The sequence below is a fragment of the Calonectris borealis genome, chromosome 1 (genome assembly GCF_964195595.1).
Source record: "Calonectris borealis chromosome 1, bCalBor7.hap1.2, whole genome shotgun sequence".
Lineage (NCBI taxonomy): Eukaryota > Metazoa > Chordata > Aves > Procellariiformes > Procellariidae > Calonectris > Calonectris borealis.
The window spans coordinates 166,827,764-166,855,581 of record NC_134312.1 but is presented as its reverse complement, the minus strand read 5'-3'; the positions used below and the strand labels follow the sequence as shown (position 1 = coordinate 166,855,581).

Here is a 27,818-nt window from a genome sequence, read left to right as displayed (position 1 = left end):
TCCTTTACTAACCATAATTGAATTAAAGTTGTAAAATGCTTGGGAGTTTAGCACTGACCGGGCAGGTTTTCAATGGCTTTTTTTTTTTTTTCTCCAAAGAACTGTCGGTTAATGGATGAATGGATCTGATCGAGCTGAGAAAGAATATGCTAGATACATGCCTTTGAGTAAGATTTCTGCTGCCTTTATGCAGTGAAGCCTTTTGCTTTGAGTAATTCCAATCCAGTTGACGTCTGGTCAGAATTAGAGAGACATTCGCCGAGACTTCCGATTTCTTGCTGCATGACTGCCTTTGCTGCAAGTGCTAGATTTGCAGCCTTGAACCTGATGCCACAGGAGATGTCTTGCAGTACTGAGACTTCCCGTTTTTCAGGATGCGTTCCTCCAAACCAGAGTTGTGGCATGAGGATTGGAGCTCTGAGGTGGACGCTAGAAAATGCAAGCCTGCTCCAAGATCCCAGCATTTAAGCCTGGATGATTTATTAGTCTTCCCCTACCGACACACACAATGCATTTATTTTCCCTATTCATATTGCTTTTAGACTAGTAGAAGTAGAAGAAAGCCACAAGGAGTCAGAAAGACTGCAAGAAGGAATGGAAATGGGATTTGTTTCCAGATAGGTGAAATTCCGGTATTAAATTACTGATGTAGGTCAATGTTAGGGTTTCCCTTCCACCCCCCCTTGGCTTTTAATCAGCCTGGGTGTCTTCTCCCCTAAAGGATGAAGAGTACTGACAGCCATCGCTGCTTCTAATCAGTTACTGATGCTTGGAGTGTTGGCGATGAGATATTTCCATGAGACCTATTTAGATCTCTCCACTTCTACCAGGCTAGTTTTGCAGAACGTTGGGAATAAGCGATATGTCAGATATGGCTGAGACTCCGAAGATGATCCACATGTTTTACATTTTTCACAGATTTTGGGTGAGTGGTTAAAACATTTCCTTTAAGAGTGTGTGTGTGTGTGTGTGTGTGTAAGAACTGAAGATCTCTGCTTGATAGTCAGCTCTGTTGCATTGTATATAACTCATGGAGGGGGATGTGTCATAAAATCAATTAAAATTATTTACTTGCGTAAAAGATACAAAATTTCTCTCACTGAAGAGAGCTGTTAAGTGCACTGAAGTAGGAGATTAATGTATTTAATCTCATTACTGAAGAATTCCACCACAAAAGTCATCTAGGGGTGTGTGTGTGTATGTGTGTGTGCAAGTCTGTGTGGGTGGGTGTGTGCTTTTTAAATGTATAGATAGAAAAAACCAAACCATAAAACAGTTTTAAGAAATGGGTGATGTGGAGAATGTGTCAGTGTTCTCTCTGTTGCATTAAGCTGCCGTTTCCAGCACTGAGCATTTTTCTTTGGATTCCTACCATGGCATTTCCACCACCGGTTAAAAATCAAGGTAGAAGGGGGGGAAGACCTTGGTGCGCTGTTCACTGGGGAGGTTCTGAAGGGAAGTGGGAGCTGGGTAATAGAGGAGGTGGGAAACCTCGTAAAATGGTGCTTCTTTTCTCTTAAATTAGAACCGTGAAACTGAACTGACAGCCATTTTATGTATATTTATGGGGCTGATCGTGAAAAAGAAATCCAAGGAAGCATTGAAATGCACCCCACAGGAACTGAACCAGAACAATTCCTACTGTGACCTCACCTTTTTAAACACCGCAGGCATTTGACTCACTAGGAGTTGCCCATCAACCTTTTAATCAATGCATGTCATCCAGTTTTTGAAAGTGTGGGAATTAGAAGTGACAGGAGATTTTTTGCTTGTTTGTTTGTTTGATTAACAATCCATTCTCTACCCCACTGAAGTTATATATAAACTTTGTGTCCATTTTAAATTTTATGGGGCTATGCTATTATGCTGCTTTCTTTTTTTCTCCTTACTCTTACAGGAAATAAAATGTATGCTTGCTGCTCTACAGTAACTCTGGAACAGGACCTCAACAAAAAAATGCATATCTGGATGTTGCAGACGATTGCATTTGCTCTAACATCGCTAGTCCTTTCGTGGGCAGAAAGCATCGAGTATTATGGGGAAATCTGTGATAATGCATGTCCTTGTGAGGAGAAGGACAGCATCTTAACAGTGAGCTGTGAAAACAGAGGGATCATCAGCCTTTTTGAGATCAGTCCACCAAGGTTTCCTGTCTACCACCTCTTGTTGTCTGGGAACCTTTTGAACAGGCTGTACCCGAACCAGTTTGTCAATTACACGGGGGCTTCCATTTTGCATCTGGGGAGCAATGACATACAAGACATCGAAACGGGGGCCTTTCATGGTCTGAGAGGTTTAAGGAGGCTGCACCTGAACAATAACAAGCTGGAACTTTTACGAGATGACACTTTCCTTGGGCTAGAGAGCTTGGAATACCTACAGGTCGATTATAATTATATTAGTGTCATTGAACCCAATGCCTTCAGCAAACTGCATTTGCTGCAGGTGCTGATTCTCAATGATAACCTCCTCTCCAGTTTGCCCAACAACCTTTTCCGTTTTGTGCCCTTAACTCACCTGGACCTGAGGGGTAACCGGCTGAAGCTGTTGCCCTATGTGGGCCTTTTGCAGCACATGGATAAAGTGGTGGAGCTGCAGCTGGAGGAAAACCCCTGGAATTGCTCCTGTGAGTTGATTGCTCTAAAGGATTGGCTGGACAGTATCTCCTACTCCGCTCTGGTGGGAGATGTGGTTTGTGAGACCCCTTTCCGCTTACATGGTCGAGACTTGGATGAAGTCTCCAAGCAGGAGCTTTGCCCCAGGAGGCTCATCTCGGATTATGAAATGAGACCGCAGACACCATTGAGCACCACAGGGTATTTCCACACTACCCCGGCTTCGGTCAACTCCGTGGCCACTTCTTCTTCAGCTGTTTACAAATCCCCCTTGAAGCCCCCCAAAGGGACCCGCCAACCCAACAAGACGAGGGTGCGCCCCACCTCCCGCCTGCCCTCAAAAGACCTGGGATACAGCAACTACGGCCCCAGCATCACCTACCAGACCAAATCCCCGGTGCCTTTGGAGTGCCCCACTGCCTGCACCTGCAACTTGCAGATTTCTGACCTGGGCCTCAATGTCAATTGTCAGGAGAGGAAGATTGAGAGCATTTCTGAACTGCAACCCAAACCCTATAATCCTAAGAAGATGTATCTGACGGAAAACTACATTGCTCTGGTACGCAGGGCAGATTTTGTGGATGCTACTGGGCTGGATTTGCTGCACCTGGGTAATAATCGGATCTCGGTCATTCAGGACCGGGCTTTTGGGGATTTAAGTAATTTGCGAAGGCTGTACCTGAATGGGAACCGGATCGAGCGGCTGAGCCCAGAGCTATTCTATGGGCTGCAAAGCCTGCAGTACCTCTTCCTGCAGTACAACGTCATCCGGGAGATAGAGGCAGGCACCTTTGAACCTGTCCCCAACCTTCAGCTCTTGTTTTTGAACAACAATCTGCTGAGGTCTTTGCCGGGGAACATTTTTTCCGGTCTGTCTCTGTACAGGCTGAGCCTGCGGAGCAACCACTTCTCCTACCTGCCGGTGAGCGGGGTGCTGGACCAGCTGAAATCCCTGCTGCAGATCGACCTGCACGAGAACCCCTGGGACTGCACCTGCGACGTGGTGGGCATGAAGCTGTGGCTGGAGCAGCTCAACACCGGCGTCCTGGTGGATCAGGTTATCTGCGAGTCCCCCAAGAAATTTGCCCAGAGCGACATGCGGGCCGTCCGGGCGGAGCTGCTCTGCCCCGACTACTCGGACATCGTCGTCTCCACGCCCACGCCGTCCCCGGGCCAGCTGCCGGCCAGGACCACCCCCTCCTCCTCCACCGTGCGCCTCAACGGCACGGCGGTGGCCGGCGGCTCTGCGCCCGCGGGCGGCGCCGGCGGCGGCAGCTCCTCGGTGCCGCTTTCGGTGCTGATCCTCAGCCTGCTGCTGGTCTTCATCATGTCCGTCTTCGTGGCGGCGGGGCTCTTCGTCCTGGTGATGAAGCGGCGCAAGAAGGGCCAGGGCGACCACGCCAGCGCCAACAACTCCGACGTGAGCTCCTTCAATATGCAGTACAGCGTCTACAGCGGCGGCCACCACCACCACCATCACCACCACCCCCACCTCCAGCAGCACCCGCCCCACCGCGGCGGCGGCGGCGGCGGGGGAGGCGGCGGCGGGGGGGGCGCGGCGCTGCCCAAAGTGAAGACCCCCGCCGGCCACGTCTACGAATACATCCCGCACCCCCTCGGCCACATGTGCAAAAACCCCATCTACCGCTCCCGGGAGGGCAACGCGGGCGAGGATTACAAAGACCTCCACGAGCTCAAGGTCACCTACGGCAGCCACCCCCTGCAATCCGGGGGGGGCGTGCCACCGCCCCCGCCACCCCCGCCGCCCCCGCCCGCCTCCGGCGGGGAGGATGAGCCCCTGCGCAGCCCCGCGTACAGCGTGAGCACCATCGAGCCGCGGGAGGAGCTGCTCTCCCCGGTGCAAGACGCCGACCGCTTTTACAGGGGCATTTTGGAGCCCGACAAACACTCCTCCTCCTCCACGCTGGGCACACCCGGCTCCACCCTCCCCGACTACCCCAAGCTCCCTGCCGCCTACACCTACTCCCCCAACTATGACCTTAGGCGTGCCCACCAGTACTTGCACCCGGGGCCGGGGGACGGCAGGCTCCGGGAGACGGTGCTCTACAGCCCCCCGAGTACTGTCTATGTAGAGCCCAACAGGAACGAGTACCTGGAGCTAAAAGCAAAACTAAACGCAGAGCCGGACTACCTCGAAGTGCTGGAAAAACAGACCACATTCAGCCAGTTCTGAGAAACAGCCCCCTCCGCCCCCCGCCAGCCACAGCAGCTCCTTCTCTAGAGTATTTGTATTTAACAACCACACGCAATTCAAAGAAACGTAAATGCTGACCTCCCCCCCACCTCGCCCCCTCCTTTTTCCCCCCCTTAATTCGTTTTATTGTAGGGTGAAGTGCCTTGGCACAGGATTTTTCAGCTTCGGGGAATGATTCTGAACGGGTGTGCTGTTTATTTTATTTTATTTTCAGTTTTTTTTTTTTCTTCTTTTTTTCTTTTACAGTGTTTGGAAGTAGGAAACCACCTATTGTGTAAATTGGGCACAACGCTGGCATTGTGCGTGTGTCCATGTGTGCTTGGGGAAGGTGGCAGGAGAGTCTTGTCAGGTCATATTCAGGTTACAAATACAAAAGTCATGGTCACCTTTTTTTTTTTTTTTTGTACAGACATTGTTTAATTTTGTTTTCTTTCTGGTTGAAGAGTACAGCGCACATTTTCCCCTTTTAGCCATGGGTGAGTCTAAATGGCTTTTACAGAGAGATTAGCACACCCCGACTTTAATACAAGGTTTCCTTTTTTTAAGGATGTGTTTGTATGCTTTCTGGACTTTTGAATTAAAAAAATATATTATGATCTTTAAAAGGATCACTGTAGATGTGGACAAATCATTAAAGAGTGCAGAGATATATGATCCATAACTGGTTAGTGAAAATAACTTATTGATGAAATATTAAAAAATATTTTATTGTAGCACCTATTTTTATATGCACATTAGCATTTGTCTTTCCTTCACTATTTTAGGGCCTAATCCTGCAAATTCTTACTCACTTGAGTATCTCTACTTGCGAAAGAAGTCCCAGCTTAGGCCTTCATCCTGCAGGCACTTAAGCACATGAACAACTTTACCAATGAGTGTAGTCCCGTAGACTCACTCATTGAGCAAAGTTAGTCAAATGCCCAAAACATTAGGATAGAGGATGCAGAACTATTCTTACAAGTAAAATTACTGGGATGTTTAAGTGTTTTTTCTTTTTTCAGGATGGGGTCCAAAGTCTGTGGATTGCTTTAAAGTGTTGCACTACATTGAGAGCTTTTTTCCCAAAGCTGATGTAGTATCAGGAGGACCTTTTAAATCATTACAGATAATGCCAATTATGACCAAATCCTGACAGACAATCTAAGACATATAATCTGATCACAACAGAAAAAAATCATGTTTCTCTATTTAAAAAAGTACCGTTTAGCAAACTCCTGTTCAGGCATCTGGTTGGGCGAACTAGTGAGGGACATGTAGAAGGCATTCATTTTAGCAGGAAAAAAAAGTGTTTCATTTTTGATTTGTCAGTTTTCTTTTTTCTTCTTTTTTTTTCCTTTTTTATTAGTTAACCAAAATATAATGATTTTACAACTGTTGTAACCAGTTTCTGATTGTTTAGTAAAGTACAATTGCACTTGTACAGATCCACGTGTTTACTAGCATCCTGAAAGACCAAATGATGGACTGTACACATCTATATACAATGTCTTTACCCCTTTGGGCAGCAGGCAATGGCAAGGATATTCATAAACACAGAATCACTGTAAGATGGGACAACTGATGTCTCATATGTATCCCAGCACATGTGATTTTTTAATAGTTTCTGAATAAACACTTGATAAATATTTCAAATGTAAGAACATGAAGTAATGAGTATCTGAAGTTTAAAATTTATTGCCAAAATCATCTGTTTGTACGTTGGATTCTCTTTAGTAGCAATTATGGCTCATCAGAAAGATCTAACATTTTTAGGCAAAACACAACTTGTTCTCTGTTTTCAAAACATGACATACGGTAATTACCAGCATATATAACATGGGTCAGAGAGTGACACACGGATATGTGTTTCACCAACGTATTGAATAGGATAGTTTTATATTTGCATTTTGTTTGTTGCTGAAGTGTTCTTTACTATATGGAACTGGGTAAGTGATATTTCACATGCGGTTTTGCCTTTCTTCATTAGGTTATCATGTTTGGTATTGTTTGCAGAGTTGTTCACTAGCACATCTTTTATTGCAAAAGGGCTCTGTTCTGTTCTGCTTTTCCTATCCATGTACAATCTGTCACTTTCTACAAAAACAAAGCTATATAACTGGTCCGTTGGAATTCAAGATAAATGTTTTGTTGGCATGTGTTCTTCCCTCTATGCCACCCACACTGAGCAAAAGCAAAAGGAAAAAAAAAGGATGACTACATTTAATTTGGACAGTTTAGTAAGGGGAGTGTTATTTCAGTTTGAAATGCAGTATAAGGAGTGTTCTTTTGTCACAAGAGACACAACGCATGGCTATGCTGTGCACTGCTCTTGGTCTCCTGCAGCCTTCCCATTGACAGTAGTGAGAGATGTGAGTATTGCTGCCTGAGGTGCAGTTCTGGAGCCCCAATTTTGAATAACCTCATTTATAACTATTGCTGAAACCAGCGACCTTGTTCTCCTTTCATTTAAACTCAGTAGAGGCACACTGTTGTTAAATGGGTATAAGTAAGAAAATTTTCAGCCTCACTGGCTTCGTCATTCACTAAGAGAAAGGCTAACTCAGTAAAGATTGAATGAGAAGATCCTGCAAACAGTATGTGTCCGTTCATGTGTATATATTTTTTTTTTCTCTGTGATTCTAAACTCATAAACAAGAGTTTGCATAGGTGTCAATCCAAATGTAGGATTAGGTCCTTAATGTGAAAGGTACATTTTACATGGCATTCTGCCACAAAGAGGCAGCATCCACAAATGAGTAAATGAGCAGGAATTGCTTGGATTTGTAAGAAATAGCTTATAGAAATGTCTCGGCAGTCTGTTTATGCTTACATTCTGATGCTGCTATTTCTGAGGCCGGTAATACTGCTGCTTCCATGTTTTCTACATGCACTTAATAACTGGTAATGAAGAATTTTTCTAAACGTCTACACTAAAATCAGAACAATTAATTTAAATCTCTTCAGCTTCTCATCTTCAATAGAAAAAATATATTATCTGTTCAATTACAGGAGAAAAAAATTAAAGGGCATCAATTACCTTCAGAAAGTGCATTCTTGAAGATAAATCCTTAAAAAAGGATACAGAGTGCAAAATAATATTCTTTAGTCCATAACTATCCTGAAACACACCTGAAAGGGCTATTCGTGAATGAGGACTTTAATGGAAGTAGTATTTCCCACTTAGTGGATACAATGATATATCATCTGCAGAAAATTATAGTAAGAAAAAGTAGATGGGAGTATGACTTGACAAAGGGAGATGTGGTTTTGATTTAAAAACAGGATAATTTGTTTAAAGAAAAAATGTTTGTATAAGAATATGACCTTTGTTTTGTTAGCAAGATCAGTGAAACCTTCTGCATGATGATCTGCTGAGTTAGTGCTGACCAAAGGGGTAAAAGTGTAAGAAGAAGAAGAAAAAAAATCCCTATTCTGAGAATTCTGAATATTATTTTAGCTTGTTTAGGTTGGTTATCAGACTGGTTTAGGTTGGTTATTAGAGTGATTTTTTCCCCTGTTTAGTGTTGTTTGTTTTTTTTTTTTTTTTTTTTTTTTGTCTTTTGACCAGTAATATTGAGCTTACTGAATGACTCATATGGCCTCACATTATATTTCAAAAGTGCACAAAATTCTGTGATAAAAGAGGAAAAAAAGTGGAAGAGAATCCTAATTTCTCAATGTAACTACTAGAATCAAAACATGGATTGTGATAATATACAACATTTATTCTTATGAAGTAAAAAAAATATTATTTGTACTTTCTTTTGTTTTGTCCTAAATACTAATGGTGAGTTTAGGGGTGCAATACCTTTTTTTCCCCTCTCTCCCTCTCCTTTTTCTTTGTTCATTCTCCCTTCCCTTCCCTTCCCTTCCCTTCCCTTCCCTTCCCTTCCCTTCCCTTCCCTTCCCTTCCCTTCCCTTCCCCTCCCCTCCCCTCCCCTCCCCTCCCCTCCCTCCCCTCCCCTCCCCTCCCCTCCTCATCTTTTCTATATTACATAATTTACTTCCATCTTTGATAAAAGGAGCTGAATTTCAACTGGTTAATCCTAGAAGATATACCCTGTGATTTCTAGACATTCTTACACACTACTTGAAACACTAGGTGCTATGTCAGTCCCATCATCAGTTAAAAGTCTGACATAAATGCAGCTTCCCCTTTTATACTTCTAGGGCCCAAATTCTCACACTTTTTTTTTATATTTACCTCCCATTATTTTAACGGTCACTTAAGGTTGTAAAACCATGTTCAGTTGATTCCGTATACTGCAGTATTTAATTTCTGAATGTTTTCCTATGTTTGCATTTTTTACAAAGCATATAGCTAACTCTTAGGAGTATTCCTTTTAGGAAAACATACTAGATGTGGTGGTACTTTTTCTCATATCGCATAATAATTTAATTCTTAAAGTAATATAACAAAATTAATGGTAAAATATCATAAAAAAATAAGCCCCTGACCCATGGAAAACACAATTTAGAAAATATATCTGAAAAGGCAGGAATAACTATCTATGGTTGTTGGTAAAATACGAAGACAACATCCTGGTTCTGTAGGTTATTTAGACTTTTATTTAGCTGGAGCTAAAATGTCTGACCAGAGTGTTGTGTGTTTCTTACAGAAACTTAAGAGACTGCTTAATGCATATGGTTCCCTCTCAGGGGGCAGAGTCCATTAAGGCACTACATCCTGAAGGACAGGGTAAACAAGGGCTCCTTCATTTATAGAGGGCAGGTTCTTTATATTGCTGAGTGTCTCTGGGGAGCCTGAATAGCCTTTCATTTGGTTAAAGCTACTAGCATACTGAAATGCAGTATCTCCAAACTAGCCTCTAGAGAAGGGGGACAAAATCTTTGGTTGTCTTATGCAGAACAGAGAATGCCATTGGCGTTACTGGCATTAAACAAGAAAAATGGGGAAACGAGAGAGTGAATGGCAGACACAATTCCATAGCTGTCAACCTTCAAATAGTCTTCACGTTTCTATTGATTATTTGATTGTAGGGAACTTGTATCTCCTTTCTGCAGCATCCATTTACTTTGGAAAATGTAGAACCTCAAGCTAAGGAGTGACAAGAGGATGGAGGAGTAGACAAGTGAGGCAGTTCTGTGAGAGGAGTGGGCAGGATAACAGCACTCTGAACGGGGCGGCTGTACTACTTGTTCATTTACATCATTTCCCGACCCTTTAAGAAGCTTTGTGATGTGCTCTTATGAAATGAGAGCACATAGATCTCCTTGCAGTCCAACAATACTGTCTTACGGATTTGTGTTTATCCATCTATGCATAAATACTATCCTAATATAAATATCAGAAATCTTTACAATTTATATTGCTTTTCTCTGTTTGTTATTCAGCTACATTTCAGAGTACCTAGCAGTATAATACTCCAGAAATACTAAGCACAGTTATGCTTTAGAATAATTGTTTATTCTTAAAACACTGAACAGAACAGAGTTAGGAAACACAAAGAGGCACATTTAAGTCCTAGGAACAAGAGACATTTTGTTAATTGAATATACAAAGAAATAAAGTGTAATGAAGTTTGTAATTAAATGGTTATCAAATTAACTATTTAACTTACAGCTAATGGGCCACATTTTGCTTCTAGTTGTGTAAGTACAAAATTGGATTCCATTGACTTAAAGAAGTTACAAAACCTTTACCTCGCTCTTATGAGTTTGGCTTTTTGTCATTGAAATAAGCCGTTCTCTTAGTATTTTTGTTTTGTAAAGGGAAAAATTTGAATGCAGTAATGATAAACGTTTGTAGTTCTATGTACCTCCAAAATAAATTATATCTATTTCCAATCTGCTGACAAATTATCTGAACATTAATGTAGTATAGCACTGTAAAATTTATCTCAGAACCACATTGACCTGATTATATGGGAAGTTTAATTTACAATCACATAGATGTGATTTTTGAGAATGATGGACCATATGAACTGACAACCTTCCTTTATTTAATTCTGCGGGCTTGGTACTGAAACCTTGAATTAGATGAAATAACTATTGATAAAAATTGTTCCCTCTGTGGTGTTTTTGCCATGGAAGATGCAACCTCTTTTACTGCAATTTTGCAGCCTTATATTTACAGTATTTTTAAATTTTGCAGAAAACTATAGACCATGTCAAACATAAATGATTTTTTTTTCTGTTTGGACATATGATTACTATTGTATATCATGACATGGTTCTGGGTGACCTTCCAAAAATATGTCTAGAGTGGGGTAAGATAAAAAGTTGACATAATAATTGTCTAGTTCAATATTTCATGTAATAAAACATTTTCTTCTCATGATTTCACCAATATATCTGATTTTATGAACATTGGATTATCAACACCTTCTGGTGATTTTGTACCAATACTGTGGCAAAAAGTTTATATTCCTATTTGGGAAAGGGGACAAAGTGTGAGATTACTGTTGTCAGGAGACATATCAACTTTATTCAAAAATATTTTTAAATAAAAGTACTGACTAAATTAGATTTTTAAAATAAAACTTGAAAGATGGCAATGTAGTACATTTTTCTAATTTCTGAAAACAGAGTTTAATTACCAAGTAGATTATTATTTTATCTATCTGTATTTTTTTACCATCTGTATTTTAAAGAAGAAATATGTATGTGTGTGTGTGTAACTATATGGAAGTGTATGTATACATATTTATATAAGTATGCACATATATATATAGATATGTATGCATACACTTACATTTATCTATATTTCTTTAATTAACATTGTCTTTACTGTGATGTAAGAATATTTCTACACGTGTTTTGAAATCTTTTAGGCCTGGAATGAAGCAAAAGTGCTTCATATAACATATGAAGCATATAAATGCTATATCCACAGGGTCACCAAAAAGTCACTCCAGTCCTACAGGACTTCAACTTGTCTGGTATAGTAATATAAATCTTGGTTTGGGGTTGCTAGGAACAAAAGTTCAGGCCCAAATCCAGTTCAACTGGCTGAATATAGATTGAGGGGCATTAATATTGCTGCACCTTAAAACTCTACCTTTTACATTTGAAGTAGTATTACATAAGAGGAGTAGCCTGAATTTAACTTTGCTGTAACTTCATTACAACAGCAATTAGTTTGTCCAGTCAAATGGATAAATAAACACATACCAAATGTATTTTTCAATATGAAAACAGTTCTTACAAAGCTGTCTCTATTAGATGTCTGAATTTAGTTTTAAAATAATAAATTAATAACTGTATTTAGTTATGCAGTAAATACTGCATGACAAAGATTTGCTCTCTTTCTAAATGCTGAACTGAGGTGAACTATTCAGTTTTCTAGTCACAACTATAATAAAGCTGGTAGTCCCAATGGCAGTTGCTTTCTGCTAAAATGAAAGCAGGGTTGTTCACAGTATGGATACTCTTCAGCTATGATACAATTTTATCATTGTAAATTCTATTTTAAAATTTATAAAATTAAACATTTTAAATGCATTTTCAGGTTGGCAATTTATTAAGTTGAATCAAATATGTCATTACATTTATCTAAAATTTATTAGTCATCCAATTTTAAATAGTTTTTTCATAGTTTTTTTTTAATTCATTCATAGAACTATTTATAAGTGATATAATGATGTGGTGACATGAGTTTATGTATAGTTACATACAATACTGCACATTCAGTTACATTTTATCTGATAATTTATAGCAAACCCAAATGTATATGTTACAGTATGTTTCACATTAAGCTCAAAATTCAAGAATATGTACATTTTTCTGTTTTCAAATTTGTAAGAAATGCTTACATTAAGATCAAAAGAACCTGACCCATATACTGTCAAAGAATGAATATTCTGCTGAATCATTTCTTCTCAAGTATAAATATCTTCCTTTAGTGATGATGAAAAGTGCATCAAAGGAAAAATTGGCTAATCAGTATGTTTGATGTTTTTGAAATGAATGAAAATTCTCCCACTGATTTCATTTTTTGAAAGTATGGAATGCCTTTACAGTTTGTCTTATGTTTTTGTCTCTTCCTGTTAGAGACTGTTTATTAGCTTACCTTGCGTAGGGAAAATACCTGCTGCAAAGTTGTTTCAAATCTCAATTGGTTATAACATCTCTGTCAGTTATAACTCTGGATGTTTCTAAAGGCTGTTTTCTTTCTTCAGTGATTAAATTATGCTTTGGTCTTTTAAGAGTAGAAATTTTTAGTTCATTTTCATCCAAAGATAGCATGCAATGTAGTCAATACTGGTTGTGGAAACGACTTAAAAATACTATATATTGATGGGTTCATAAAGTTTATAACATTAATGTTTAAAAACATTCTAACTCTTTAAAATAGAGTTAACAGCTATAAATTTTCTATTTTAATTTTCAGTTTCCTTGTCTTATTCTTTTTTCCTACATGTTACTGAATCAAACTGCTTGCCTTTGTTTTTAAGTCTGCTTTTTATGTTATTTTGAGTACGGAGCACAATTGTCTGCAGAGGGATCTAAGATATTGTTCTTAAGCGTGTATATTTTTTGTTAAAGATTTTACTCTTTTAGATAGCTATTGATTTTCTAAGCAGAATCACATGGTCTACATTTCTCCCCTCTCTCTCTCAGTTCTTACACTGTGAGGCACTGAAGAGGCATGTGTTTGCTTTTGTAGCTCTGATAGCTGAAATAAGACCTTAAGCAAAATTCTCGTCAAAGGAAATTATGTTTTAGGTAGGGATTTTTTTTTAAATTCTATCTATAGGATCATTAGTGTAAATCTGTAATGTGAATACATACATGCATAAACATATATTTATATGTATGTATGTCTGGGGCACCAGTCAGTGCAGAATGAAGCTTTTTTTGTTGTTGTAGTTGATTTTTTTTAATGCACCTTGTCTCAAATAGAGGAACTGTCTTATAAGTAGGCAATGCTTATATAATGAAGCTTTTCAGCAGAGCAATTTAAGTGGTAAAATGAACTCCTTATCGACAATTTCTGATCAGGTCTGAAATGTTTCTTTTTACCTTTTTGGCATGGTAGGTAATAACTACCAACAAGTAAGTGCCGGTGTACCATAATATCATGTTGAATAGTATAATCTATTAAGTTTATTGTGCAATATATTACTTAAAAATTCTTAAATGGTAGAAGTCTATTAATGCATATTGTACTAACTTGTACAGCAACCCTTCCTTAACAATTTTTTTTTTCCTTAAAGATTTTTTTCCTGAAGTTGCTACTATTTTGAGAAAAGTTGTTTCTATAAATATGAAAAGTAGTTAAAATAATTACTCTAAATTCACCAATTTCTAGAAACATCATTGAATGTATTTATAATGGTTAATAATTTTTCATGCATATGTAATTTTATATACCAAATGTATTCTATAATTTTCAGTATATTTTATATACTGAATGTTATCTGTAATTAAATATTTCTTAAGAATTCTGGGATTACTAAGAAGTTTTTGTTAGATTTGGTTAGGATCAGAGGTTTAATTATGGAGAAAAAAAGCATCCTCCCATCATTTTGTCTTCATAATATTTATCTTAGGAACAATTGTTCAAATGAATTGGACTCATTCTTTAAAATATTAAGACATGTATTAATTTTACCTCATTTGCTATTTGAATGTTTGAGAATTATTTACTGCTCTATGTAATAATCCACGGTGAAATATCAAAAATTTCCAGCTTTGGCCTGATCAATACTATGTAATTTCAATTTACAGTTACATAGTGAAACTATTTTTCTTTTATGTTTGTCTTATACTTAATTACCCTTACTTCCTGCTCTGTGTGTTGATGTAAGGCCTCACAAATGATCATTTAATCATTAAAACTCCATATTACTTCACAATCCTAACAGAAAGATAATTTAACACAGCAATGAAGACAAACATTCAAAGGTAGATTTTTATTCTCTGACTACTTCCACATGTGAATAAGCTGATTGATGTGAGTAGTCTCATCAGATTCAGTCAGAATTTTTGTGTACCACACTTTCATGTTTGGAGAAAAGGAATTCAAATATGTCTGACACATACAGGTTTAAGTCAATCCTTAGTCTGAGTTCTGATTTGCTTGACAGAGGAGTAAGTGTTTCTGAACATATGAGGATAATGATTTTTGTTACCAAAGTCTTTTCTTCCTCTAAAAAGGGAACGTTCTGTTTTTACTTATGTAGGCAATATGCGATTAGGTATGTGTATTTTGATATGCTCAGAAAGGCCTGAGGACCTTGAAATCTAATGCTAGTTCAATTTCTGAAATGCTTACTTTTTATTTTCCTGTGTTTTGTTTTTAATTGAATGTTACTGGCTTTAAAACGTTGCTCATAATAATGTTTAAGGCTAATAGCAGAAATGTACTGGGAGGGTTAATGAATATTTTTATTTATTCAGAGATTTGAACTGTAAAGCCATATATGGAAGATAAGTAGCTATAGGTTCTGAATGTCTTCATTTTGTCTTGTCTTCTAAAAAAGTTAGATTTTTTTTATTCAAACAGGGAATACAGGATTTGAATGAAATATAAATATGTTAAATAGCTGTCATCCAAAGGCTTCAATAAGAATTGTTGTTATTATTGTTTTTGTTGTTGTCATTGAACTCTGAAAAATCAGGTCATGTTTATTTTTGGGACTCACTGGGGTTTTAGGAGGTGAGTGATCAATGGCTAAGAGACCTTGCATCTCGCTGTGTTACAACTAGCTAAATTGCCACAGTGATGAAATAGGAGCCCTTTTTAGTGAATTCATGTTTTGGGAATATAGTCAATTTATATTTATCTCTGCATTTTAAATATCTAAAAGATAAATGTTGTCAAAACTATTTCTTAGCACTGAGAAGAAAGTAGTTATTTGCAGGGCAAAGAATCTGAAAGCAAAAATTGTTGTTACCAGAAGTGAAAACGATTTTATTTTCGTTGTCCAAATGTAGAGATGCAAAAGTAAAAACATACAGAACATAGTCTTGAATACTTAGAATATTACAAAATCTTAAACTTGTAAGCATCCTTTTTAGATATATACAACTTTTTAACCCTTGGTATGAGTGTCTTACATATAAAGGATGTTTTAGCTATAGTTAGGGCAGCACAGTCAGAAGAGAGGCAGGTATTTTGGTCTATCTTATTTTATATAACCTTAGAAAAATCCTTTTGATCGGCTTAGATTTTTTTTTCTTTCATTACACAGGAATCAAAATTCTTCATGTCAAAGTTGGAAATTATGGTGTCACAAAATGTCTCAGTGCCTGGACAAATAATTATTCAGCAGCAGCATTAAAATTGCTGCAGCAAACTGAAATTTGAAATTAAGATATGATGTTCTGTGACTATGGGAGATATTTGTGAGAGTGCTTTGTTGACAACTAATTAATAATTATGGCTTGTGTTCTTCTAACACCTTTCTTCCCAAAGGATCCTAAAGTGCCTTACAAAATTGGGGCCTGTTCCTGCCCTGATTGAAGTCAATGGGAGCACTGCCAATGGGAACAGCACTGGGCACTTAAGAAGCTAATAAAAGCTGCATTCAGACATCACTTCTACCACTGAAATGTGTAACTGTTCAACTTACACAGCAATACTCCCCAGTGGTTTAAGACAGGAAGTGAATATTATCATATGCACATTGCAAATTTTAAAAAGAAAATATAATTTTAAAGGGATACATGGTCCAAATATTAGTGTTAATATCCCAGCTTTTGTTTAAGATTTCTGTTTGAGACCTCATCCAAACACATTTTTGTATTTTTTTCAGAAAATTTGAACATTAGCTGCAGTAGTTCTAATGGTTGATATCACTTTCATTATTCATATGTTGTAAACACATATTTTGGAGGTCAGGTTTGCATTTTTTGTGCAATAGTATAAAATAATTTTAGAAAAATATTACACTGAAATACAAGAAATCTTCTATATTTACTGTACCTTTTTGCTGATATTTTTTAGTTGCTACCTGAGGAAACCTTGGTATTACAATCAGTATTTGGCATATATTTCCATACTCTTTAATTTTACATATTAAGCTGATTGCTGTGATATGTCAAGGACATGATTTGATGTTTGTATACCTGAGATGTCAGTTGGAAGCAAGCCTTATGCCATGTATTCTGATCTTTTTGTTTATTTTTAATATAGGGCCTTTCATATAAAATCTGTCAGCTACACAAACACTAAGCATGCATTGATGAAAAAAAAGTGGGAATTAATGCAGATATTTGTAATACTATGAAAAGGCCTGAATTTTTTTTTCACTCAGCATTTTTTTCTCAACCATTCATATTGGTGAATGATTAAATAAATAAATTATTTAGCAGTTTAAAAATTATTAAAATTTAACAAATGAAAGCGGAAAACTTTCAAGACACCATAAAACGTTCCTTAGCTGTTGGACTGTTTTGTTTGACTCTAGTTAGATGCTTTAAGATGGGACTGAAAAATAAGCAGCTCCAAGAGTAACTAACCATCAGAATAACTTATCTAATAGACTATCTATCAACTGAAGCCTTTGAATCAGATGATGTATACATGCTGTATATTCAAAAAGAAGTTTGAGATTACATGGCTAGATAAATCCAACACTAGTCTTATTGAATCCTTCTAGTTTTACTGAACAAATATTTATTAAATCTCTGGCAAAATCACAGAAGATGCAGCTTTGCATTTTTGACATATCCAAGATGAAAATACTCTGTGTAGTTCATTGAAATACTATATTTACCTTATTTAAAAAAAAAAAAAAAAAAAACAAACAAAGAAAAAAAAAAACAAAAACCACAAAACCGAACAAAAACAAAACACAGATGTAATCCCAAATTTAAAGAATGGTCTCTTTTTCCTGCTGTACCTGGATAAAATATTTAGAGTGTAATTGAATTTCCTTGGTCATCCCAGAACATAAGGTTAAGAAGGTAGTTCCTAAAAGGGAGTTTCAGAGAAATCATAGCATATTGTATGCATCTGTTATATAAATGTGGCTTTCAAGTAGTTTTGAATGTGTTAGAGGAAGGCACTCTGTTACAACTTAATTCAGAGTTAATTCATTAAGTTAGAACTTAATTCAGTTAGAACTTAAATGTCTCTCTCTACTAGAAACGCAATATTTTACAGCCTTTTATAAGAATAAGAACCTGGAAATATACAAATTGCTAAGTCTATGCTGGATGAACAAATGCCATGTTTTCTTACCTACATTTCTGACTAGAAAACTCACATCTTCCCCAATAAGAATTTGACATAAGTAAAAATAATTTGACATAATAAAAATAATTTGACATAACTTCCAGAAAACTACAGGCAGATATGGAAAAAAGTCATTGACGTTAACAGCCAATTCTTTTCATTTTCTTTCATATGTGTTTTCAATAAAAGTATTATATTCTTAATACTTTTAATTGTCATTATTATGTCATAAACACATTTTATAAGTTATAGTTTAAAGATAGATGTATTAGGGTTGATACTGAACTGTCTCTTTCACACACACACAAAAAAGCAAGAAAGAAGTAACTATGCATGTGCTGATGCCAGGTCAGGAGGAATTTAGCACTTCAGTCAAAAATAGGGTTAGATTTTACCCTTAGGATAAGATTAGTGTGTGATCTCACGGTCACTTAATATGTTTCCTGTTAGATCTTTGCTGAGGCCTGTTTTTGCAGTCCTTAATCAGGCAAAACACCCGAAGAAATCCGTGCACTTTTGCTTAGCAAAGAAGTTTTCAATCTCTTCTTTAGACTTCAAATTATTTGATTCATACACAATTATATAATAAATAAAGGGCTAAATGACAGTTACTCAAAAAAATTTGAGATAAAGTCTTATGCCTTTGAGGATCTGGGCTTAAATGACTAATGCAATACTAAGATCACATATCCATCTTGTATTAGAAATAAATTAGCTATTGTCAAATTCTGCACTTTGCTAATTTCCATCTTGCTCAGTAAAGCATTGTAGGATCCGATCTTTAAAATCTTTTGTATTGTATTTCTTCACTAATAAATATTTTGTAAGACTTTACTGGGTACTACAATACTTTTTTCTTTTCATTAATTTCCATTAAACATGTTTTCATTGACATATCTGTAACCATTATAGGAAACATGAACTTTGTATTAGAAAGTGAGGTGAAAATAGCACTTTTTTTTTGGACACGCTCAATATAAAAAAAACCCATACCTTTTTCCTGAGAAAGTACTATTTTTCAAATGTATTTTAGAATTTGTTAAATAAAAATCTTCCTGACAAACAAAACATGACTTTGCCTAAATTAAAAACAAAACCAAACCTTCAACTTCTCTAGTTTTATATTGAACTATAAGCTTTGTCAAAAATGAATATTGCTCACTATTCGGACGTGTGTCACCAATCTTGCTGAAAAAAAAACCCAACAAAACCTGTCAGTAAACAAATGGTTGATCTAAACTGCTAGAAACGGTTGCATTCAGCTACCTTACAGAATGTATCGCTTTGTACTCTTAAGTTTAATATACCATAGCAATTGAGTATAAAATACATATTTTCATACACAGTCATCTCATAATTGTAAACTATAAAAGTGGATTTACCAATGCGTTATGTTGTTTAGGTTTCAAAATACTTTAATTAATTAATAATTAAATAATTCTTTAAGATTTGTTTTAATAGATCTTTAAAAAGCCATACTCAAAAAACCATGAGGTCAAGCAATGTTATTTCACAGAATGATTTTAAATGTGTTATTGTCAAATAGAATGTATATTTAAAGTGCAGTTCTATAGCAAAAATAATGCATTTAATAGTTAATACATTGCTGATATTTAGACTTGCATGCTCTGAACCATATGAGTAATTTTACTTTCAGAAATTTAATAATATCACCAAGAGCCACTTATGGGAGTAAAATTGTTCATATATCTAAGCATTTGCAGGACTGATTGTTTGATTTTTGATTGTCTGATCAATTGGAAAAAAAACTACTGGGTATTCACTGGAGCTTTTGACCTCATAAAATTGGTTCATGTATTTTTGTCTGTCAGCTTCCTATAGCAATGAAAAAAAACCCTTCACTTTGTACTTTATCCTTCAATGAACAGTAAAGAAAGCAAATATCAAATAATATTAATACCTCAGAAATGCAGTGAGATACTTAACAGAATAATCCAAAGACTGTCTTTAGATTGATAATATATATATTTGCAGTATTAAGCATTAAGCATTAGAAACATTAGAAAACATCATATATTATATACATAACTTTATAACTGTAGACACATTTGCTATGTATACTTTTCATTTTCTTTTATAGAGCATCATAGGTGTACATGATATCTATGTATGCTTATATATGTATATAAAAGTCTCATGTACTTTAAAGCACATTAGACCTAAATTATGCAGCGAAGTGCCACCATAATGTATCTGACAGTTTCACTGAATTCTGTTACAATGTTAGTTTATTAAACGGTGTCAGATAATTTTGATTGTTACTGGTATATTTCTGGGGAAAAAAAAAACTGGGATATGTAATGAAGACTCTTTTCATTCTGACAGAGAAGTACTATCCCTGTGGTGCTTAGGCACTTCACAAGAGAAGAATTTTTTGCAATATGATGCCTCCTGTGGTGCAGTGAGGCATGAAGCAATATGAGAGGTAGACGGAACTGAAGAATGTCATATGAGGGAACGTTACATCATAGGAAACATTCACAAGAGGAAGACAGCTGTTGTTACGAACTATTAAAACCAGCAGCAGGGTGTTCTTTTCTTTCAAGGTTTTAGAAGCCCGAGATGGCATTTCCTTCTATATTCTTCCCTCTGCTGTCTGTCCTCCTCCCCCTCAAAGGAGGCCTGCTATGTCAGGTAGCTTTCATCATGGCATGCACTGAATCATGACGGTTCTGCCTTTCGTTGCCCTCTCTTTTGCCTTTCAGTTAAAGATTGTCGGGGACTGGGCCTCAGAGTGCGAAAGAACAACTCTCATGCTTAAAAAAACACTTCAGGCAGGACTAAAGAGAAATGACAAGCAGACAAGCTAAAAACCTACTGAAATGGCTGAAAATTGATATTCTTTGCAGGGAAATGCATTTATAATTGTATGCCTATGTCTATGGAAGTGACAGTAAAGATATCTGCAACTTAGTACAATTGTAAATTATATGATTATTAAGTTTAGACACAGTGACCTCTGATTTTCAAGGATGGAGTAGGAGATGGGGATGACAAAGAGGAAAACTGAGGTAGCAATAACATTGACTCTTCTTGTTAGACCAAATGTTAGTCCTTAGTTACATACACATAACTCCCTTAACTTTAGTAGGCTTGTTTTGCTTAAATCAAACTATATGTGTAATTAGCTGGGAGTATACTTTAATTTCTGTATATATATACGTATATAAAAAATAAATGTATAGATTTCCACACTATGGTTTTTTACAGGACTGTTACAAAATAGCTGCCTAAAATTTCATGCTAAAAAAATTTGATAGCTGTAACGTCCAGGTTGTATAATCTATAAATGATTTGTATAATGATTTCCTGTGAAGATTAGTATACAAATTGTGGCCTTGATTTCTCTACATGTCTTATACTGATGAACTCAATTTATATTTCTGTCTGGCAGTTACTCCTGATTTAGATCAGACTAAGTGAAAAGATGTGCAAAGGATGTGTCCAGAGTGCATTAGTCTGCTTCTTGAGGTGAAGCACTTCAGAATAATGAAGAATACCTTTAAATTAGATTTATATTCTAGATCTGGGAAATCTAATTTGGACTATGGTCACCTTGTTTAGCATACAACATGGTTCAAAAGCAACTGACACAAAGGTCATGTATAGCAGACATAAAAATTCATACCATAATGGAGTTCAGATTCTGACGGGCTCTTTTTCAGTGCAGCTAATATAATTGAGAATGACAAACAAAACCCAAAAACCCCAAACTGACAGCCATATAATAATAATGCCATCAGGACCAATATTTTCTCATGGATTTGCCTCGTTGAAGCAGTTGTCAATATTTGAACACCAGAGATGCTTCTTCATCATAATGTTTGAATTTCTGCAAATTCTTTAGAAAACAATATCTGCATTAATCTAGACATCATGTAGAGGGAATACAAATATTCCTAGTTGTATTCAAATTTTTCAAATACTTCAAACACTTTAAATCCCAAATTTGAAGGTGCAGAGCTATATCATACTGAAAAATGAATGTTAAAGGTTTCTTGAGCTTTTCAATATATTAGGGTCAGGACTGTCTTTTATGAAGAGCACTTTTTTTTTTTTTTTTTTAAATTTACATGTATTCTATTAAGATATGGTAATACTGAATGTCAAAATAGTTCTGTGATTACCTGCATTTAAAGACATAATATATGATCTTCAGTAAAGCAATATCCTGATAGTTGCTAATTGAGGATCTTTTATTCTCTAGAAAAATGCTCTAGATAAGCTTTGTTCTCTTGCCATTATTACACAGTGTTTCTGTTGCTTTCACACATTTGTTAGTATCTGCTAAGCAGAACCAAATTTAGCCTGAAGCCTGGAGGAAAATAGAAGGAAAATATATTAGGTATATGGGTGATAATTTGGAGAAAAAAAAAGTGCTGAAAATTTTATGCTCATATTTTTGGTTGCACAACCTATTTGCCAAATTTTGCATATACATGTTATGCACAAATGGAGATGTCAAAGTTTACATCAACAAACAAAAGTTGTATATGCAAAATTATGCCCAGATTTTTGTATCCACCTTTTAATATTACACATACAGCAGGTTATGTAGGAAAATTGACCCAACTAACAGGAAAAGTTCAGGGCATTTGGAAAATCTGGTGTTACAATTCTAATCATTATTAGAAAGTGTTAACAGTATGTCGAAAAATAATTCTCCATGTATTTTCTGACATTAATAGAACATCAAGTCTTCACTGCATATTACATCTTGCTGTGACACTTTCCATGTGTAACAAGAATTGTACATATATTACAAATTATTTCTAATTGTATCATCCCTCCAAAATTTTAATTATCACTAAATTGGAAATGATTTATTTTTCAGTTATCATTTTATTTCCTTTATGAAGCTGCTATTATTTATAGACTTTACTACCTAATTAGTTCTAGCAAAGAAAGTAGTTTTCTTCTCAACTCTATACTTTACAGTTAATTGACATGATATCATATGTATTTGGTGAACTTTCTTTTTTTTCTATGTTAATCAGGCATGCTGCATTGCACGGAAGTATGAATGCTCTATTGTTTTGAATAGTGGTTCTAAAAGTGTACTTTTAGTGGTTCTAAAGATGTACTTTCTCTCTTAAATGTATATAGCAGTTTGCCTTTTGCCTAGCTGTCCTAAAACATTCTTGCTCAGAGTCCCTTTACAAGTCAATCATTGCAAAATGAAAAGAAAGTCTATTCTCATTAAAATTGAGTGAGGCTTTCCCAAACTGTTCAAAGTAGTGTACTGTAGGCAACTATAGGCACAAATCATACTAGTCTGAAGCAAAAGTGATGGGTGAATTCTTATTATATTCTAAAATATTTATATTTATGTACCATAAGCTGTATGCATTGTCATGATTACAAATTCTCATTTGTTATGATATTTCATTATAAGTGAGAAGTGCACTTTATGTTTATATTAATTTCAGGGTAAATTCTTTGTTCTGATCAGTGTGAACATCAGAGTCATAGATCCAAACTGACTTTATCTAAAGCCTTTATGAGGTTATTCACTAATCAATGTGGAGACAGTCTAACCTTAATGCATGGGTTCACTTCCTTCTTATTTTAAAACCACATTAGTTCAGTAAATAAAGTCATATTAAGCAGAACAGACTGTGCTCAGTAGCTCCATTCTGCAAATAAAATTATTTTCTTAATGAAATCTGAATCTTTAGCCTTAAACTAAAGGCATGAAGAAGTCTTAAATTTCTTTCAGGAAAAGAATGGTTAGGTTCCTTTTTTAATTGTTATTGCTTTTCTTCAAATCCCAGAACAACACATTGATGCTGAAAATTAATAAAGACAACATTTTTGGAGACTTTAGGAGTGTAACAACGTTTAGTCACTCTAAGTAATACAAGCAAAAAGTTTAAGGTAGTTTTTGTTCAATAACAAAGCAGCTTCAGTCAATAAATAGGAGACCATTTTCCTTTTCAAATTGTCATTTTTAAGCCAAGAAAACACTTGTGGAATCACAATCTGTCTTTCACTTGGTGGCCAGCATGTTGGGGATTATTTTTGCTAAGAATCATGTATATTGAGATCTGGGGAACAACCTATTCTTGTCGTGGATTGCGTAAATTAAAAGTGTTCTATTCTCAATAAAATGGTATCTCAGGGAATCATCAACACTGCCATATACACGGTAAAATGCCTTCCCTGGTGTGTCAGATGTATTAAAGTTGTGAAGACTGGTGATCCCTTTCATCTGTTGAAATAACTAGCTATCAGTCGCTATGGAGATTGGAGAAGAAAAAGCCCCCTGGTGATATAACTCCTCCCATCTTTCTCTCACATGTGCACACAAATGCACACACATACGTATACCCATATTCACACAAACAAAAAATAAATGGTGTGGTATTTCTGCTGTTTCATACAATCCAGTACTGCTTAAAAAAAAAAACACAATAAAACCCCCCAAAACCACAAACCAACATGGTTTTTTTTTGTTATTTCTACAACTCTGGACGCTGCCATGTGGAAAGATTGCTAAAACTCTGAAATTATTAGAGGGAAAAAAAAATTCTGAATATTTTTAACTATATTAAAATTATATCTTTCATGAATAGTGGCATATGTATGGATATCTCAAATATATGAAACTATTTTAAAATGTGTATAATGATCAGAAAACTTTTAAATGAACCTTTGATTTTTATTTTGATAATTCTATTGATATACCCTTTATGACAATGGTCATAGGTGCTGCTGCCACAATGCCATCACCTGACAGACATTTAAGCTCCCTCATCCAAAATGATTTAAAATATTTATGGTCTTGCTTGAGACACTTCTGTGGGCAATAAGGAAACATAGTGAAACATTTTAACTTTGATATGGCAGATTATTTTTTAATAGGTTCTTAGGTCAAATTTCAGAATGTTGACATTTAATATGTTCCCCTATGTAACCTGCTAAGCCATTTGCACTACTACTGACGGGTTTATCTAAAAAAAAACCCTTTAATCAGTGGCATCAATTTACTTTCCATAACACTTAATTATCTAATGTTCAAAGCACACATAAATTGAATGATAATTTAAGAATTATATTATCCTAAAATTATTGATAAATTGAATAGCAAAAATGAGTAGCTGACCTGATAGACTTGATTTACAATAACAAAAAAGGTAAATATAGCAGATTCAGAGAAGTGGAAGTAGCGAGACAATATGTCAGGAAGTCTTGAAAAGTTAAACTTATTATAGGAGTAGAAGAAGCTCTTAAGTTACAGTAACAATTTTCAGTAGAACATTTTGTGATGAAAAGAGGAAACAGAACCTTATAATTAAGAAAAATATTCTGATTAAAAAGATTCTGAAATACTAAAATAATCTGTAGTAGTAGATAGAGTGCATTTACAGTAGTCTGTGTGTGGCACACTGAGTGGGACTTTCGTCTAACAACCTGATGTGGATATGGTATATATTCTAGTTGTTTTGTGCTTGACAGCAGAAGTGTGATGATCAGAATCAGAGAAACGTCATTATTTTCTAAACAGAGTAGGTGATACATTGGAAAGATTATTCTAGAGAAAAAGAATCCAGAATTATCTTGCAGTGACTGGGCAAGATCAATTTAGTTACAACTCATTGACCTTTAATTCTTGTAGTTTTATGATCGGTTCTTATATAATCCTTTTCAGCACAATGGAAACTTGCCTGTTGAAGATGCAGGGTTCAGCATTTAAGACTCAGTTGGGTAATTTGAATATAATATTTCCTGATATTACAGCATTACATTTTAGGTCAAATTCTGTTTCCTCCAGTTATCTCGGAATCCTCCCATCCATATAATTCTTGGACATTATTTTCATCTGAAAACTAGTTAAAAGTTGATTTCTTTCTTCTTCTTTTTTATATTTTTCTTGGTTAGGTTTGGGTTTTTTTACATTTTCATTGCTCACACATAGTTTAGTCACACAGACTAACTTCAAGCAACTTGCATAAAGGTCTAAATTGTAAGGCTTGTTTCTTTGTATCATCTGGAAGCCAGAATCTGGAAGCTAGAAAGTAGAGTTGCTGGATTCTATAATTTTCCAGGGAATTTATCTCAACCTCTTAAAGGATGAAGGCACAGCAAAGATGTAGAGTGAATCAAGTAATGTTTGCCTCAGTATTGCATGAAATGTTTAAAATACAGAATTATTTCTCTGAAAGTGGAAGCTGAATGCAATTTCTGTCAGGTTATCAGCAGGTACTAATGTTTCACTGAAGTTTTTAGCCTTCTTTTTTCTTTCAAGTGTAGTTACCAGGAAACAAGCCTTTTTATGCAAGGAATACTTATGTCAAAAAGAACGTTTTTCACTGAAAAATATGGTTATTGGAAAAAGGGTCATTTTGAAAGTACAATTTTCAGGAAAAGGGCTTTCCCACACAAGAAGTACAGACACTAAATAAGTGTATAAATATTCTTCCAATTTATTAAAATATTTGAAATTTCACTTATGTTAAATGCAGGTTGACAGCAAATGTCATCAACTTCTTTTATGACTTTGATGCCCTTCCTTGATAAAAGACTAGAAAACGCTTGACAGATCCTTCCCATGGAAATTAGAATCTAAGACATTGTGAAAGATATCACCTCTGCACCTAAATGTTATTTCCAAAGAAAAATAATTGAATACTTACCAAAAAAAAAAAGAAAAATAAAAGTTTGTTAACACCATATTTCAGTCGACAGCATTTGGGATCCTTCACAAAGTTTTAAACCTGGTCAAGGAGGAGAATGAGAAATAATTTTTTTTTCCTTCAATGTCTAACGTCATGGCTGTGAACAAGAGGAATACATCCATAACTATCATGCTACTTCTGTCATCTGGGGTGTGTGTGATACCAGTCATCAGATACAATAGTCCTGCTGCCATAAGGCTGCTAAAGCAGAAAAACTGTTCTCAATTAATAAGATCTTTCTTTTCTGACACAACCTATTTAGTTTTGTATGGAGCACTATCTTTTTTGTAAGAATACGGGTGTGGTTTCAGAAGTGTTTAGTTTCTTTTTCAAATTATGTTTTTCCGAGTATTTAATGCATGTCTTCATGTCATGACTTGATTCATCATTTATTGATATCTGCATATCAGGAACAGCTACTTTGAACTATTACAGTGGCTCGAAGTCACAGTTCTCTAGGAGAGAAGAATTAGACTGTATCTCTTGGTTCATCATGCCATAGTGAAATGATGAACCAAATAGTAACTTCTATTATTAGAATAACTTCTATTATTCTAATAGATTTGTTATAGTTACTTCTAGTAACTTCTATTATTATAATAGTAACTTCTAAACCCCATGTTTTTCACATTCTTCCCTAAACTTCCTATTATTTTCTAATACATCTCAGCATTTCAAAAATCTCAAAAAAACCTTAAATTCAGTTCACCTTTAAACATTTTCCTGATAAAGTACCACAATGTCCCTACCCAGCAATAAGTACCTGTACCGGTGAGATATATCTCCAGAAAAATGTTGATTTACACTGAAACGATTTAAAAATAAATAGTTAATTGAGGTGTTCTGAATGTAACACCTTGTGTTTTTAAAGACTTTTTTCCCCAGATTCAGAAACAGGTCTAATGCCACATAACTGTTAACATAATCTATTGTGTGATTTTCATTTTTTTCTTAATTTCCTAAGTTTCATTAAATGACAACTTAAATTCACAAAATTCTTTCCTGTTTTATGGAGTACTGTCATTGTTAGGTGTTTCAAGCAGACATTACAGATCTTGATGTTTAAAGTTATAATATGCTTAACTGTTCTTCATTTCCTAACAACCCAATTGAGTTTACTCTCCCAAATCTTAAATCAACATGCTGACAAGCAGGCTCTATAT

General features: G+C 35.7%; 1 protein-coding gene across 2 annotated transcripts; it reads left to right on the top strand.

The window, feature by feature from the left end:
* Window positions 1-1,874: 1,874 nt before the first annotated feature.
* SLITRK5 (SLIT and NTRK like family member 5) lies at window positions 1,875-4,809 on the top strand. Of its 2 annotated transcripts, XM_075138523.1 has the most exons (2): window positions 1,875-4,102; window positions 4,166-4,809. In XM_075138523.1, the coding sequence occupies exons 1-2, from the start codon at window positions 1,906-1,908 to the stop codon at window positions 4,807-4,809; spliced, it is 2,841 nt and encodes a 946-aa protein (XP_074994624.1). In that variant the 5' UTR covers window positions 1,875-1,905. The 2 variants fall into 2 exon arrangements, with proteins under 2 accessions (XP_074994624.1, XP_074994619.1); XM_075138518.1 differs by having other exon boundaries at window positions 1,875-4,809.
* The last annotated feature ends 23,009 nt before the right edge of the window (window positions 4,810-27,818 follow it).

Coding starts and splice junctions, on each gene's coding strand:
- SLITRK5 (XM_075138518.1), top strand. CDS start 1,906: ATGTATGCTTGCTGCTCTACAGTAACTCTGGAACAGGACCTCAACAAA.